Consider the following 15,190-nt stretch of genomic DNA (forward strand, 5'->3'; position numbering starts at 1 on the left):
CTAGCTGGAGGTACTGCCGATCACCATTGGAGGCTGAAGTGGTTCGCGCTGGGAAAAAAACGGCGTGAGGAGTCCGGACCAGACTAGTTAGATGCCGGCGGGGGACAGAAAAAAGGATGAGCAAATCTGGTTTCATCATACTGTGTTATGAGTGGTTGAGAGAGGTGTCTCGTATTTCTGTCGCCCCGAGACTAGTTTGGGGAGCTAGACTGGGAGACCAGATGAGATGGGCAAACAGCTAAGAAAGTATATTTCATGGATGGCCCCTGAATCATGGGAATAGATAGCGCTGGCTTCAATGGAAATATCGGATGCCAAGAGTGTTTGCATGAGCAATAAGAAGTTGTGTATTTGAGTCGTGAGGGCATCTGTGAGACATTGCTGTACCCCGGATGATGGAAGAGTTTCTTGGTTCCATGCCGTCTAAGCGTCATACCCAGAAAAGCATATCACCCACAGGTTTCAGGCATAAATCCTTGTTCATCAAAGCTCATAAACTCAGATATTCGCAAATCGGCCGCCTTGCTTATCGCATTGGGCTCCAATCCCCTGAGCTTCGTCGGTGTAAAATTGACCGAGTCATTGGTTCCCCGCTAAGCTTACTCCAACTCAATGCTGCAGATCACGGGAAATCGTGGATCCTTTTTGTTGCCCCCTTATTTTAGTGTCTTGGTATTTTTTCAGTCATTTATGATCAAGATTCGAATCACGCTCGCGATATCCCGTTGTAGATCTCCCACTGTCTGTTCGCCCAACGGTTGATTCAGCCAAGCATTCCAAAAGATCAAAGCACACACAAATTGCTGAGAATAGAACATGCAAACCTATTCTATAACGTGCACTTACCTGTGAACGCCATAATTTTATGAGACGACGCTAACAACGCTGGCGCCTTGATACCTAGCATTCGTTTAGTAATTGGACCTGTTTGCCTTGTTTTTCAGCACGAGTCAACAGCGCCCCCCCTGTGTTTTGGTGAGATTGATGTCTAACTGGATAAAGTATTGTTAGGCATGGTTTCGTTTTGTATCTCGGCGGAGGCAATGCCGAGGATGCCGGGTAGTGAGAACGGTGAACTTGGCACGATCCGAAGAATCGCGGCGTCTAGAGAGATCATCGCGAGTCAAAGCTGAGAAGGTTGATGAAGAGTATGACTTGAAGCATTTGATGTTGTTGACAAGATGAAGGAATTATGTGCTTCAATCGGTGGTATATACTTGTTGACGGCTCGTTCTATTGATGACCATTACATACTAATCCTCGTTGACAATGTATTTCTGGTCCACGTTTGGGTGAGCAAGACAGTCAGCACAAGCACAATGTCCAAGTGTATTGAGCGGCCTTTGAATCATCCGCTCTCGACACCAGAATTGATGCCGAGAAAAGGACATTATCCATCGTATAGAGTGGCGCTCTTGGTGTTGAGTCGCCCTCATCTAATCTTGCGGCGCGATGCAAATGGATCCGGCATGACTCGCCCACGTCGATAGAGTCTAACCCCCGGTAGTCTAGTGCAGTGGCTGATATTTCTCTGCCACGATGCCTGCAAAACATGCAGAACCTCCCCCGAAACAAACTGTCACAAAAACGTGGCAGAATCAATTAAAACCGCCATTCTACTATCATTTCACAGGGCTAGTTTCAGAACATTCTCCCTTAAGTAAAAAACGTGGCAGACATTCCATCTCGTGGCTTTTCTCGACAATAGAGTTTACACTAAGGTCTAGGTACATTAGTTTCCACCGGGGAGAGGCAAACTCCGCTAGACTCAGTTTAGTCTGCGAGATTTACTTCCCGGGAGCAAAAAGAAAACTTGAGAGCAGAGATCCCTGTTGCGCTTTGACTTCCGTACTGCCCCGGACTTTGTGCAGCTTGGGCGATCTTGGGACCCGACGTTCGGGAAAGTGTGTAACCGGAGGGATCAGCATAGTAGATGAAGCTGTTGGTGTTACATCGCGAATCGTCGGGAGATGGGCGGACTCAATCGACATGTGACTGTACACAGGTAGTCTGATGAATAGATCGCTGTTCGCAGCGCATAGTCCGCCGGAACTAATGCCCGGAACCAACTAGAAATCTCTACCTCCGAGGAACAGTGACATACAATATATAGTCTAGAGATAGCCCTCCCCTCTTTTCGTAGTAGATCTCACGGCCCAGAATCTTCAGCATGGATCCTTCATCCACTGATCGACTCCTCAGGTACCAAGATTTCGGTACAACTGCTAGAACCAGCTACCTGGTCCTGGGCAGGGTTCTAGCCTCGGCGTATAACACGCGCTAATCATTGGATCCTTGGTTTCGTATATTGGTAGCAAATCATAGATCGGAATTGTCGAAGGATCTTGTTGCTGTGGATTCTGTGAGATTAATGCCATGGGTCTGTGATTTCGAATTCCCCATGTGTTCAATTGATGGGAGATTCAGGGTTCGATATCGTATTCTTGTCCTATGTTGTATCGGGAGATGTCGCGCCGAGAACTATCAAATCCTGGTGCTCATCTGAGATAGTGCAGCAAATCTTGGCATGGGTGGACTTAGGTGACCCAATAGACCGGGTTGCGATCTCAATTGGAGATGTTTTCGCATGAACCTCACATCTCCAGTTGCATCGCGACTTTAATGCAAAATTTTCGAGAGTATGCTGGAGCCGAATAAGATTGACATCTTTCATTTCCTTCGTAAATGCTGGGACAGTTGCTCCAACGAAAGATCGGCTCTTATCTTATCTTATCGCTTATCCTGAATGCACAGTGCCTCGACCCAGTCCAACTTCTACATGTTCAATCACAAATCTGCAATAGCTAGCATGTATGGTCCTTGTGCGCGTATATGATCTATTGTACAGACTGTAGGAACCAATTGTATGAACTGTTGTTCATATACACACGTATCCCCGACGTCGGATAATTTCTATCACCTTGCTCTTAGCCAGCCATGCAAAACTATCACACGCAATTTCACCTTTGCAACAGAAATTATATTGTTTCAATACCAGATAACTCTTTATTTATCTTGTAATTATTTTTCTACATTATTTAAATCGCAGGTACTGCCGAAAGGTTTGTGGCTATTTATTCTTTTAGCAAAGAAACACTCTCTTTTTAGGGTAGCCATAGGATTTAAATGCTCGTGGCGGGATTCTCAAGAAGGCAGGCTCTTACTTTGCAAGTAACTCATTCAACATCGAGTGAAATGGCAATGCTGCCAAGAGTGTTCCAGCTAAGTGTAATGAATGCGACTTTAAACCGTCATGTCAAAAGCCAAATCACATACCTAGAATAAAGAGAGAATGTAAGATACAGGTGCTCTGTTGAGCAAAACCTACTTGGAAGCACGACCAGAAGAAGCCAGCCAGTTTATTGTCCATATCAATCCATAGTTACTGTGAAGTCACTCCCCATCTAGTAGGAGCCTCTAAAAATCGCCTGTCGATATGTACGACACTCATCCCTCCCCTGAGTCAAAGGCACTGCTCTTCGAAACTCGCACTGTCCCTCAGGTGTCTTCATGAACCCCATCGGTCGCTGCCCACAAAACATCCACTCAAGCTTCGGAAAGACAGCAGCGTACTTCTCAGCCTGATCAAGCATACGGTTTCGATGAGCTCTCTCCCATATCTCCTCCATGTCTCTCAGCAAACCTTCACCCTCCTGGGCGTCAGACTCAGTGTCTTGGTCCATATCGAGGTCTGGTCTCGCTTCTGCATCCTCTCTCTCCTCGGAGCCCGCGAACAGCATCTTATAGTAGGTCTCGGAGGGGAGCCCGGGGTAGGGGACGGGGACGGGACACGTGTCGCGGACCAGTGCTAGCTTGGTGAGTCCTTGGAGCTGCCTGAGATGCTGACGAAGTTCGTCGTGATCCACGAGCCATTGGTGTTGCCATCCGGAAGGTTTTCCAGCACTGAGACTCAGTTGCTCCAGAGAAACAAGTCGCCCGATTCTTCGTAGGGACTTTTCAGGAATTTGAGCTTCTCCCCATGCTAGATATAGCGATCTGAGGTTACCGAAGTCGAGGCTGCTGAGTGTGGGGAGAATAACATCATCGAGATACGCTGTCCCTCCCTGAGCCGACGAGCTCTCGTGGAGATACAGTCTGCGCAGTCCAGTGTGCTGCGAGATGAACTTTGCGATGCGCTTACAAGCTGAAGCCTTTTGTGGCGGATGAGAAACAGCAAAGTCCTCAAGGTCTCGTAAAGGCTTGCAATCAAAGGTCGAGGGATTATTCAATACCCTATCGTCCAAGTCAAGGGACTTGAGAGGCGCTGCGAGAAAAGATGAAATAGCAACGCTGTCGAGTTTAACGAATTGGAGCCTCAAGTATCTCAGGCGAGGAAACGATACAACTGACTCTCCGATCGAAACAAGGACGCCGCCATCTCTGGCAAGGTCGATATACGTCCAGTCAGAGACTCGAGGGTAGGTGAGCAGAGATGGAACAAGGTTGAGAAAAAGTTTGTCATGTGATGCGTCCCAGTCGCGCCTTTCTTTTCAATCTCATTCCGTTTATCCAGCGCCATACTAACGTCGAGTTTCAGCGACCTGAGTGGCCAGGTCGAGGGTGTCAGAGGTGGCGTCAAAGACCAGGCGTCATCGATTGCCGGCCTGTTCAGGTCGATGTGCTGCGCCGAGCAGCGCGTTATCCTTTCGAAAAAGCTCTTATCCAAAGAAAATTGATCTCTCCAGCTGAGAGTCTCAAGGTTTGGCAATGATGAGATGGCCTCGACTGCAGCTGCTCGCGCCACGACATACTCCTCACGCGCCTCATCAGAGAGCACTTCTCGTTGTTCTACGGCGACTGATTGAGCGTCATCGCCGTAAAATGACTCATAAAGCTCACGATGAGTGTGTGCGACATGGTGCGGATGAGATGCAAAAGTAACTCTGCGAATACAAGCGCCAATCCCGGGTTTGGACAGCTGAGACGATTTGTCCTCCACAAGCTGGGAAGCAAGTTGCTTTGCTTCGAGGCTGTAGTCGAAGTTTACCTCGGCGAATTGACAGCAGCGAGCAAGTTGCTGACAATCGCTGTTGACCAGCGCAAGGGATTCCAGCGATGCCCTGTCGTCGCTTAGCAGGTCGACGATATCAGCGAGGATCTCGGCGGGGAGCTGCAGAAGCTTGCAGCTGGATACTCTGGGTCGACCTTGCATGACTGTGTCGAGAAGTAGGGATCGCCCCGTTGGTTGCTTTCTCTGCCGAAGTTGTCGGCGCCAGGTAGGCCGAGCTTACCCATCATTAGGCTGAGGACGTCGCGGTAGAAGGCGAACTTCATGGTGACTAGTGATGGGGATGATGTAGTGCAGGGTGTAAAGGTTGGGACATCGTGGAACAAGCTAGCCTAGGCGAATCTGCTCTCTATATAGGTAATGTCTGCTTGTGAATTGAGGCCACTTGTTCACTTGGATATCTATCAAGGTTTGTGGCAGCAGTTGTATGATGTGTTGACTTTGTATTTAAGTTTGCTGTGTTGTTTGGGCGTAGTGTATGACGCCTTGTTTTGTGTTATGTTGAGGTGTTTGTTGTTATGCTGAGGAAGAAAAAAAAAACACTTTTTGTAATACTTTATGTCTAGACATGGCGTTACTTCTCTCTTCGTTCAGGGAAACTTTAACTGGCCTTGACACAACGCAACAGGATATAAATGACCTTGAAACGAGCTCCATGTCCCTGATGATTTGTATATCCGTAGAAGGTTTGACAATAGTTCCCCGGCCAGGAAAACATTTTACGCTGAGACAAGGTGCCAAAAAGAAATAGTTTAAGGTTTATGTAATTTACTTAAGTCTTTTTATTCTTTAGGATAAAAAGTTCAAAGCTTTCTTGCCTCCCCTTGGCTCCTATTTCCTGAGATGAGATGGTCGACTTGTTGGTTGTGTCTGTCTGACAGCCAAGCCGGCTGCTTGGCCGTCAAGTGGATTGATGTCGGCTTGGCACCAATTAGATGCACAAGAGTTAAGCTCATTGCCCACAGAACAGGCTAAGCGAGATGAACCGTACCACATTGGCGCATCTGACACTGGCATGCTGATGGATAAAACTCGCATTGTTCCTGCATCCACCGCAAGTTCACCACATACTGTACATACAAGCTAGGAGCGAAAATGTTGGGTTTTAATCGAATAGTGCAGCTGCATACAATCCTGTTCTGTCTGCTGACTCTATGCCTCGCGAAAGATGACGAAAACTATGACAACTCGACTAATTACCGTCCTCGCAACGTTACAGGCCTCGGCGACTTCTATCAATGGGTTGGATCGTGAGTCTCGCTGCGGTAGAAAAGCGTGGTGACTTAGCTAAATGATTTCTTAATAGCTACTATAACGCGACCGCAGAAGTCGAATTGAGACCTATCTTTGGAGATGTCTGGAACGAGACCATTTTCGGCCCCAACTACACTGATAATCTGTGTTCTAAGCTAAAGAACTCGACCCAGACTGTCAAATACGATGCTATTCTGAGTATCCTTGAGAAGGGCAAATGGAACGCTGGTAGTAACTCTGTTATCTTTTGGCTAACGCTTATCCCAAAATCCTCAGCGGGGTTTAATGTATCTTCTCTTGGTGCTGATTTTACGTACTCATCTCAATCTGGGGGACTTCAATTTCCCCTTTATTCTGTTCAGTGAGTTAACTACTATCATTCACTTAAAATTGTCTAACTTTGATGCAGTCCAAGCCCAGATGGATATTGGCGCCCCCACAAAGGGAAGGGCCCTGATATTTTCAACTTCACGACTAGCCAGACTAAATCCGGAGCCTATAACCTCAGTGCGGTACTTGAACGCAACTTGCCGGAATCGTACTCATCGAGTCTAAATCTCACCATGCCAGTATGCAACACCACTGAGCTAAGCGGTGACTACAGAGTTAGCGTGCAGGAGTTCCGATCTTGGGAGGCGGAGGACTGGGATGACTTTCGATGGCCCGACATCAGCGTCATGTTCGACGACAAGACAGCTAACCTAACTATGGACGCTGTATTCTCCGCGATTCCATACGTGCAGCCTAACGTGAGTAATTGGCAGGGGCCTACAACAAGCGATCCCGGTGCTCATGGCTTCATACAAATCCGCGTGTCTGGGGTCATTGATGCATACCACTCTGATTCACTCAGTCTTGAAGACAAGACACCTGTTTGGCTGCGCACCGTAGGTTTTGGGAACGACTCATCGAATATTGGATATGGCAGTGGAGCTGTTAAGCTGTCATCGGAATTTACTGTTGTTATGATGGCCATTATCATGTCTTTTACCTTGTTTTTATAGAATATATAGAGCTTGGTATGTCTTTTTAGTGAGTCGACTTTATTCTATATCACTCAGGTCTCGGGTCTTGGCTCTTGTAATGCCTTATTCGGTATTCTTTAAGGATGATATGCTTTATATACTTGAATCGACGCAAGAATACACTGTATCAGTCCAAACACAGCCGTCAGTCCCAAGACCACCATGGCAACCCAAAGGTTATGCCATTGCACTCCATTCCGTCGGTCATACCACCACTGAGAGAATGAATCCGGTGTCGAATGATCAAACTCTTCCTTTAGAATTAGTAGACGATCTCTCCAAAAACAAAAGTTTGAGAGATATCTGCTCTCTCCGCTGGGAGTCCCGCACCAAGCTAGCTGGGGATCTATCACGCGGCTTGAGTGCGTGCAGAGCCTTTCTAACCAAACTTGCTTTTTCCGGTTGGAGCGTAGTGCTGCCCAGTGGTCGGATTGTGGAAATAGTATTGCTAGAGTTCTGAGGGTTTCTTCGGCTAGTCCTTGCGGAAGAACGGGGGCTTGGGAGTTTATGCTTTGAGATATTAGATTATGCATAGATGTACATGAGAAACTGACCTGTGCCTCTGGGCTTCGAGGAACGCCACATGATGAAAAGTATATAGCTGATTGTTGTTGTTGGTCAGACGCAAATGATCCGCCAGATTATCGGTGAACTCAATCTTGATCTCAGCAACATTCTCAAGACTCCAGGCAGAGAACTCCGGTGTCATTGTCATGCCACTGCAGGACTGTTGGAGTGAGATAGGGAACACCTTTTCAGTCAGACTGTCCAAAGAATTCTTGTCCCTGAGGGATAGACGCCGTGAGCCCGCTGGGTGCATGAACCCAGAAGGTTTCTCTAAACTGCCCAGTTCGACCATCAGGATGAGCCGAATCACAAGATTCAACGTATCTTGACAAGCATTGGTATTTCTGTTCCCAGCCAAGATAGATACATGAGCAATGGTCTGGTCCCGCTGTCTATGTCTCCGGATCTGGTCTGCCACTTTTCTAAGTGATATCGTGTCATTTGTGTTGACCGCCGAAGAACTCAATTCACCGAACAGCCTTTTCTGTCTCTCAGTATACGCATTGTATGCCCTGAAATCGAGCTTCGAAACTGTGCCCCCATTCAAAAACTGAATGGAAGAGGGTAATGTACCAAGAAACGTTGATGCTGAAGACATGACTGATGTAGTTATTAACAGGGAGGCGGTTTTCTTTGCTGTATATCTGACGAGCACCAAAATAATTTCTGGGGTTTAAACCGTCTTTTTCATTCGAAACTCGGAAGAAAACACACAGGCCAAATTCCCGTTGTGTCCAGCTGCACTTCCTACGTAAGTGGCTAAGTAACTGTCGCTCAATGGCTGATGGACTTGTAAATTCACTTCACTGCCATCCTCCAGGTGAAGACCAACCGTCTCGAGAAAGAACACCTCAAGTCAACTATGTTCTTTGACTGTTCAAAGGGACAAAGGTTCGATGCTCCGAGATCGCCAGTATGCCGGTTCACATGCAGATCCTCAGCTGAAACCTCTTCCTTACTGTGCTAACATACTTCTTTGAGTTGGCTGGCTTAAAAATGACGCCTGCTTCAAGCTTGAGCATTGCACGTATGCTCCTGGCTTCATTGCCAATGTGGATTACTACTCATGATGCCGTATGTTAGCCGCCGCCCTGTCCCTGTCTAGAGCAGCTTCGTCATCACGATACTCCTTTTCCCCGTTGATTTCTTGGCTATGGGGCCCAATTCAAACACCGACGAGATCGCTTGGTGGGCTCAAGGAATCCTTCTGGTGGTTACGACCTGACCACTGCACGGGCCTTTTCCGCCATGGATTTTGTTACTCTTGGATATTGCAGGGTTTATAACTAAGGTAGATAAATATTGCCTGTTATTGGTTCAAGAACGACCTCTCACTTTTCCACGGCTAGACTCGGCCTTATTATCATCGTGGGTAAGGATTAAGGTTCTGGGAACACGTTTCATAGAGACCAAAGTGGTGTTTTGCGGGGTAGTATCGTGGTATCTGGTAAATGTAGCATGCTTATAGAGTTGCGGAGATCGCCGATGTTTCAACCTCGTTCGAGCTATGCGGATAGTTCGGATGAAGTTTGTATTTTAATCAGGATTCGGGATCGTTGAATTGAAGCCAAAATCACGTTTTGCGAAATGTTTACTCTATACGACTATTCTTGGTGAAGTTGAAGTTCTCGGGAAGGTGGGCGTGAAGCATAAGAAGTCAGTATCTGTATTATACTGTTTCAATGGACTGGAAATTGTGCCTTTTCTTCTATTAAACTGGTAGATTAAGGTCTGAACCAGATACATGCACCTCTTTCAAAAGATTCAGGGGTTGTGGAAAGACGTCCCGTATGCTCCGAAGCTAAGACAACGAACGAGGTCACAGTGGACGAACTTCCTTCCTTTGCGGGTATAGGGTGTAATAAGCTCCTAGCTCAAAACATCTACCGGCATCTTGCGAAACAACAACTATTATAACCATGTGGTGCTTTGATCAAGCAGCAATGCCTTCTGTAACCCTCTCTGCACTAGTCAGCCAAGGCAATTGCTTCACTTTCCGCTCACTGCAATAATAAACGCAGTCTCTCAAGACAGATAACACATGAGAGTACACTCAGGGGGAACCTCATGTCGTATATGTTCTGCCCATCGTTGCTGTTAGCATGTCAGAGGTAAGGAACGGACTGTAAGGATCCGCTTAGAAGGACCCAGAGATGTTTTCGTAGCATAGAGGAGCCAATAGACTGGATAGAAAAGTAACAAGGATGTCCCGGACTCCAGAAGACAGCATCGAAGTATATCCGTATATGAGGTAGGTGCTCAAGACGCTAGAACAGGAGAACTCATATATAAGAGTCACGACGGCATTGTCATCTTCATACAAAAATCAACTTTGCAATTCCAACTACTCCTCCCCTCTTCAATAGTCCTTAGACACCAACCGCAGCCATGCCTAAAGTCGCAGCTCTCGCCCTCCTTGGGCTCCTCGCGCCCTTTCAACTCACCGACGGCGCAATGATCCCTCGCCAAACTACCGACTTTGGAGTCTGCACTAATCCTACCATCATGTACGTCCAAGGTCAGGATGGCATGCTAGGTTATGGTTATAAACCCTCCAACACCAACGACTTTCCTCACGGCGCAACGGCCGATATAGCCACTATCATAGACTTCATCCGCTCTACCCTCCAAAACGCATGCCGAGCGCCCACCGCAGCCTGGTTCCTCTGCACAACTGCTGCTGCAGCGGCTAATGGCAAAGAAGGTCAGGATGCTGCCGATGCATTCAACAATGTCATGAATCAATCGTCCCCCCTATCCGAGGCCTCGCAAGCCCCAGCGCCTGCAGTTTCTGCAGCTGCCGTCCAGCCAAGTCTAAACATGAAGTTCTCCAAAGAAACTGTCGTCTTTGGTGATCACATCGATCCGATATGGTGGTTCAACGAATACCTCAAGGCAGATGGACAACCTGCTATCTGCGATGAGACGCCGCACCGCATGCCTAACGACCACTACATCACCTTCACCTGCGAAGGCGCGGATCCCAACATCGTGCCTATGATGAAGGAGGCGCTCATCGCCGTCGTCAAAGACACGATTGACAACACGGCGCTGCCAGACGACCAGCGCATGTTTATGCACCGTGAGGGTCTTTGCTGGGATGGACACAATAACCAATGCCACATCACAGAAGGATATCCTAGCACCGTTTTCCCGCAGTCTGTACATGTTGCCGTTGCTATTGAAGTACCTGGCACTGGGGGTGCTGGTGCACTGTCTGGAAACCTACGCTATAACATCGCTGACTCTTCGTCGAACAACTGCGGCATGTGCTCATATCTATCTACCAGTGGAGGAGCTGTTTCTGCTTTGACCAGTGTTGCTCAAGTAGTGATGGGATTTAGTGAGTTGATCGTTCCTGGGATCGCTGTTGCGAACGCGGCTGTTGGCTTCTCATGCTTGACTACATGTTAGTAAGTTAGCTGAGGTTATCAAGACGTGGAGGGGTCGCCATTATAAATCAACAGACTTGAGCTCTTCCTGGCTCTTGCTGCAGCCCTTGAACGAGGGTCTCTTTCAGATGTGTTCTTTGCCTTGGTGCTGGCGCTGAAGCATCTCTTAACCTAGTGCCTCGTCAGTAGCTAAGAAGAGGACTAGTCTCGTTTCTAGTCTTCAGCTGATGGAGCAGTCATTATGTTCTACTTCTACTTCCATTTCCATATTTACATACACCTTGATTTAGAAAATATTACACCTTATACTTAGAATTCTCTAAAACAATGTAAGCGTGATAGATCCTTATAAATTATCAGCTTCATTTTATGTCCACCTTGGACATACAGAGTTGTTTCCACGGTCCTACAGGACATATGCATACGTATCTAAATCTTCAACAAATTCTAACAACGGCTTCGAGTCCTGAGCCCCGGTCCACATCGCCGCTCTATTAGCAACCCATAATGCAACCATAACCATATCCTTCTCCTCGATCCACATAGACTGTTTCTCTCCAGTCATGACTACACCTTGAGGTGTCAACTGCCAAGTCCTATACTCCATCATAGAAGTTTTATCAGAGTACCACTTCAGTTGTCTTGTCTCGTAAGTGTACTCTAATACGCCACCAATAGTAGAGCTTTTGAGATGGTAGAGCTCTCGACGTATGGAGGTGTGTTTGAAGAGAATTTCTTGCTCCCAGGGGGCAATGTACCCGGTGATGCGATATAATACATCGTCGGCCTTTCTGTGTCAGCGGTTGCCTGCGTAATTGATGTGGCACTTACTTGTTCATAGACAATGTTGAAACGCTCTAATGTTTCAATATCCAAGGCCCTTATCGACATATGTGTGTAGACTTCTTCAATAGACTCAGAATCTGTAAGACCCTCCATCCTCTTGTTCATGAATGGCGTTTTATCGTTCTTGTGCATGTTCTTCTGGAACCGGTGCTCCGCCTCAACCTCCTCCAGAGCTGACTCAAGGTACTTAATCCTTGCTTGGGAACGGGGGTTGTTGTTTTCTTCGTTATTGCATAAATTGGCACACACTTTCAAGGTGTTCTCTCGAAGCTGTTTATCAAAAATGTAAAGAACTCCCAGTGAGAGTCGAAGAGGGAGAAGGTCATATGTATCAAGATATTCAGTCAGAAACTTGTCGAATAACAGCTGATCTGCGAGTTTCTGTGGATAAAAGGTTCCACTGTGCTTCCAATTAAAGATTTGAGAGTGAGATGCTAGTCCAAATGATTGTCCGAACTCAGAATCGCATATCTCTTTCACCTTCAAGATACCAGTGATGCGTCGTAAGATCGGCATCCAGAACCTATCCTTCCATATCAAAAAACCCCAATTATCCCAGTCGATAGTGAGTAGAAGTCTCAGCGTCCTCTCGAAATCACGTCTTCGGAACAGGCAGATGTAGTCTTGTGACGGATTTGAGTAACGAACCCAGGGACCATCGAGGCTTAGACCGGCTGATTGTGTCGGTAGCTCACGTTCCCATTGATGGTTCTGTTGATTTGAGCCATCAGCTGGACTCTGAGTCTTATCATAAGAGTGATGGTTGGTGTTTTCCAGCACCCGTTTTGCCTGACTCGCAGCATCGATTGGGAGGAACTGTAATATCTGTGGCTCTGGAATACCAAGGCACTGCATTGCAATACCAATAGATACAGGGATGTCATCAGACTCTTGGAGAGAGTATGCAGGCCAAGCCAAGATATCATCAGCACTCCTACCTATTGATTCAAGAGAAATATCTGGGGCTTCTAAAGATATCACCATCTGTCGCCCTTCTGCAGTTCTGCCACATGGCAAGAAGCCATGAGCAAGCCAGAAGAGAGTCTGAAGAGAGGAACCTTCCCTCCTCTTATTGACACCTGCTTCAAAGATCTCTTTGGCAATATGCGGCACAAACGATATTGAAGTTAAATAACTCCAAGAGCCTTTATGTCGCCCGAGTTGCTGTAACTTGCCTGTAATTCCGTATATCGTAGGCTGTGGAGTCGTTTCAAGGGTGATAGTCCCATAGGCGCTGCGGCGGACAGCCATCACGGTTCCGTCAGAGTCCGGATCGCTATCGGACCAGGATCTCGAACTCGCTGAATCTCGGCTTGACGACCCTCTTCTCCTTATGGATGAGTGTGTCTCCTTTCTACGAGTCCATTCGAATTGGAAATCTGATTCTCTTTGTTTGGCTTTCCTTGGTAAGGTGAAATGTCGAATCGATGCTCGTTCCCCATCGAAGTTCCTCCTGATTCCTTTCCGCTGTAGGATCCCTTTATCAACACGGTCTCCATATCGACCGAGGAGACCTAGAATCAGGATCCAATGCTTATTGATAACTAAAGCAGTTCGACTGTTGACAACCTCGAGGGTTCCACCGGCCTTGGGGACGTTCAAGTCAAGTGGGCGGTTACTAACCCCATCCCGCACTTGATACGACTCAATTAGTTCGGAGATTTTAGCCCAGCCCGTATTCCACGGCAGATAATCCCTCGTCTTGAACCCCCAACGCCCCAAGGCTGCACTCAGAGGCGGTATAAGCGGGGCTGTATCTGGCTCATTGGTGATATATCCCGGTGCAAGGTTCGGCACGCGAATCCTTCTAAATACGCGTAGTCCTCTAGTCAGATGAACCCCTCTTGATACATATTTCTGCTGCTGGTCCTGAACCGCATTCATGGCTCGGTTTTTATCACTCATCGATGCTTGCAGTGCAAGATATGGACCGACTACTCCGACTAGGGCAATGATGGCTACGCCAGCGGCGACCCAGGTGCCGATGTTGCTGGCGAGATCTACTGGGTCTACTCCATCGTTACTTGAGGAAGACATGTTGAGGTGCTGAGGTACAAAGTGACACAAGACTTGTCTTTGGTGCAGAAAATTCACTCGGCCTGGATTACATCACGTGCATGAGTTGACCCTTGTATGCTTGTCTCCCATTCGTCTATCCTAACCAGGGTAAATATGCACTATGTAGAGCCCATCCCAGTACGGCCGTTCTATTGGTATCGCCTTTAACCATTTATCCTCCAACTCCATTCGCCAAAGTTCTTTTACCACTCCTTAGGTGACCAAGCCTCAGAACACCTCACCTGTTTCCGTCTATTCAACGCCTGGTTTAAAAGCAGAAGCAATGCTGATACGGCATTTCTTTTCTATTCGGTCTTTGTAAATGGCAGTGCCTGCTCAATTAGCTCTGACGCATTTCCAGAATAAATCACTGATCATAAGAACTCACATTCTAGGTCGCGACCTATAACCTCATTCGCATCTTTAGGGTGATCTTGTAGTGTCTCGCCCCAATCTTCTTGCCAGCCTTGTTGGTGGGGTCTTCTTCGGGTGTAATTAACCCTTTGTCTCTCAAGAGGGAGACATCAACTTGGATTGCGCCAACTCTTTCGGCTCCTGTAGCAGAATGTGTCAGTGAGTCTCTTTATCAGGGTATATTATCCTACCTTTGTTCTTTCTGTTTCCTCTTCTATAGTGGGATTCCGTCGCACTATCTGACACGAAGAGCTCCTCCGCGCAGATGAGAGGACCTGGCAAGGCGTCGAGGAGGTGCGTAGTCTCGATATCACACTCCCAGACTGGGGGAACATGCTGTCCCTAACGGCCAAACATCATAAATAAAAAGAATAAACATCAGAAAGAGAGTTTCTTTTACCTCTTTCAATAACCAATAATAGATGGTGTTCTGGATATAAGCCTTGCCGTCGTGTGGATCCATACGAAGCCATAAGTTACCCCTCCATTCTGTTCTGGACATGATACCCTTATGTGCCAAAATCACTCTGTATTACCCATCGAAGGGTGAGTGGTGCAGTGGCATCTCTCCTAGAACCTATAACTCTCTAAAATCCGCACCTAAGCTCCTAAAATCTTCCCTGCGC

The 15,190-nt window shown here is 47.2% G+C and overlaps 5 protein-coding genes across 5 annotated transcripts; 2 read left to right on the forward strand and 3 right to left on the reverse strand.

The window, feature by feature from the left end:
* Positions 1-3,564: 3,564 nt before the first annotated feature.
* On the reverse strand, positions 3,565-5,294 carry FOXG_07448 (uncharacterized protein). Its single transcript, XM_018386033.1, has one exon. It carries the CDS (start codon positions 5,150-5,152, stop codon positions 4,325-4,327), a length of 828 nt encoding a protein of 275 aa, XP_018243129.1. The 5' UTR covers positions 5,153-5,294; the 3' UTR covers positions 3,565-4,324.
* A 756-nt stretch (positions 5,295-6,050) lies between these two features.
* On the forward strand, positions 6,051-7,421 carry FOXG_07449 (uncharacterized protein). Its single transcript, XM_018386034.1, has 3 exons — positions 6,051-6,258; positions 6,315-6,623; positions 6,672-7,421. The coding sequence occupies exons 1-3, from the start codon at positions 6,104-6,106 to the stop codon at positions 7,264-7,266; spliced, it is 1,059 nt and encodes a 352-aa protein (XP_018243130.1). The 5' UTR covers positions 6,051-6,103; the 3' UTR covers positions 7,267-7,421.
* A 386-nt stretch (positions 7,422-7,807) lies between these two features.
* On the reverse strand, positions 7,808-8,146 carry FOXG_07450 (uncharacterized protein; the record flags this gene model as incomplete). Its single annotated transcript, XM_018386035.1, has 1 exon — positions 7,808-8,146. One exon carries the CDS (start codon positions 8,144-8,146, stop codon positions 7,808-7,810), a length of 339 nt encoding a protein of 112 aa, XP_018243131.1.
* Positions 8,147-10,184: 2,038 nt separating this feature from the next.
* Positions 10,185-11,268, forward strand: FOXG_07451 (uncharacterized protein; the record flags this gene model as incomplete). Its single annotated transcript, XM_018386036.1, has 1 exon — positions 10,185-11,268. The coding sequence occupies exon 1, from the start codon at positions 10,243-10,245 to the stop codon at positions 11,266-11,268; it is 1,026 nt and encodes a 341-aa protein (XP_018243132.1). The 5' UTR covers positions 10,185-10,242.
* Positions 11,269-11,652: 384 nt separating this feature from the next.
* On the reverse strand, positions 11,653-14,129 carry FOXG_07452 (uncharacterized protein; the record flags this gene model as incomplete). The annotated part of the gene is made up of 2 exons (XM_018386037.1): positions 11,653-12,033; positions 12,078-14,129. The coding sequence occupies 2 exons, from the start codon at positions 14,127-14,129 to the stop codon at positions 11,653-11,655; spliced, it is 2,433 nt and encodes an 810-aa protein (XP_018243133.1).
* Between the last annotated feature and the right edge of the window lie 1,061 nt (positions 14,130-15,190).

The sequence above is a fragment of the Fusarium oxysporum genome, chromosome 4, assembly GCF_000149955.1.
Source record: "Fusarium oxysporum f. sp. lycopersici 4287 chromosome 4, whole genome shotgun sequence".
Lineage (NCBI taxonomy): Eukaryota > Fungi > Ascomycota > Sordariomycetes > Hypocreales > Nectriaceae > Fusarium > Fusarium oxysporum.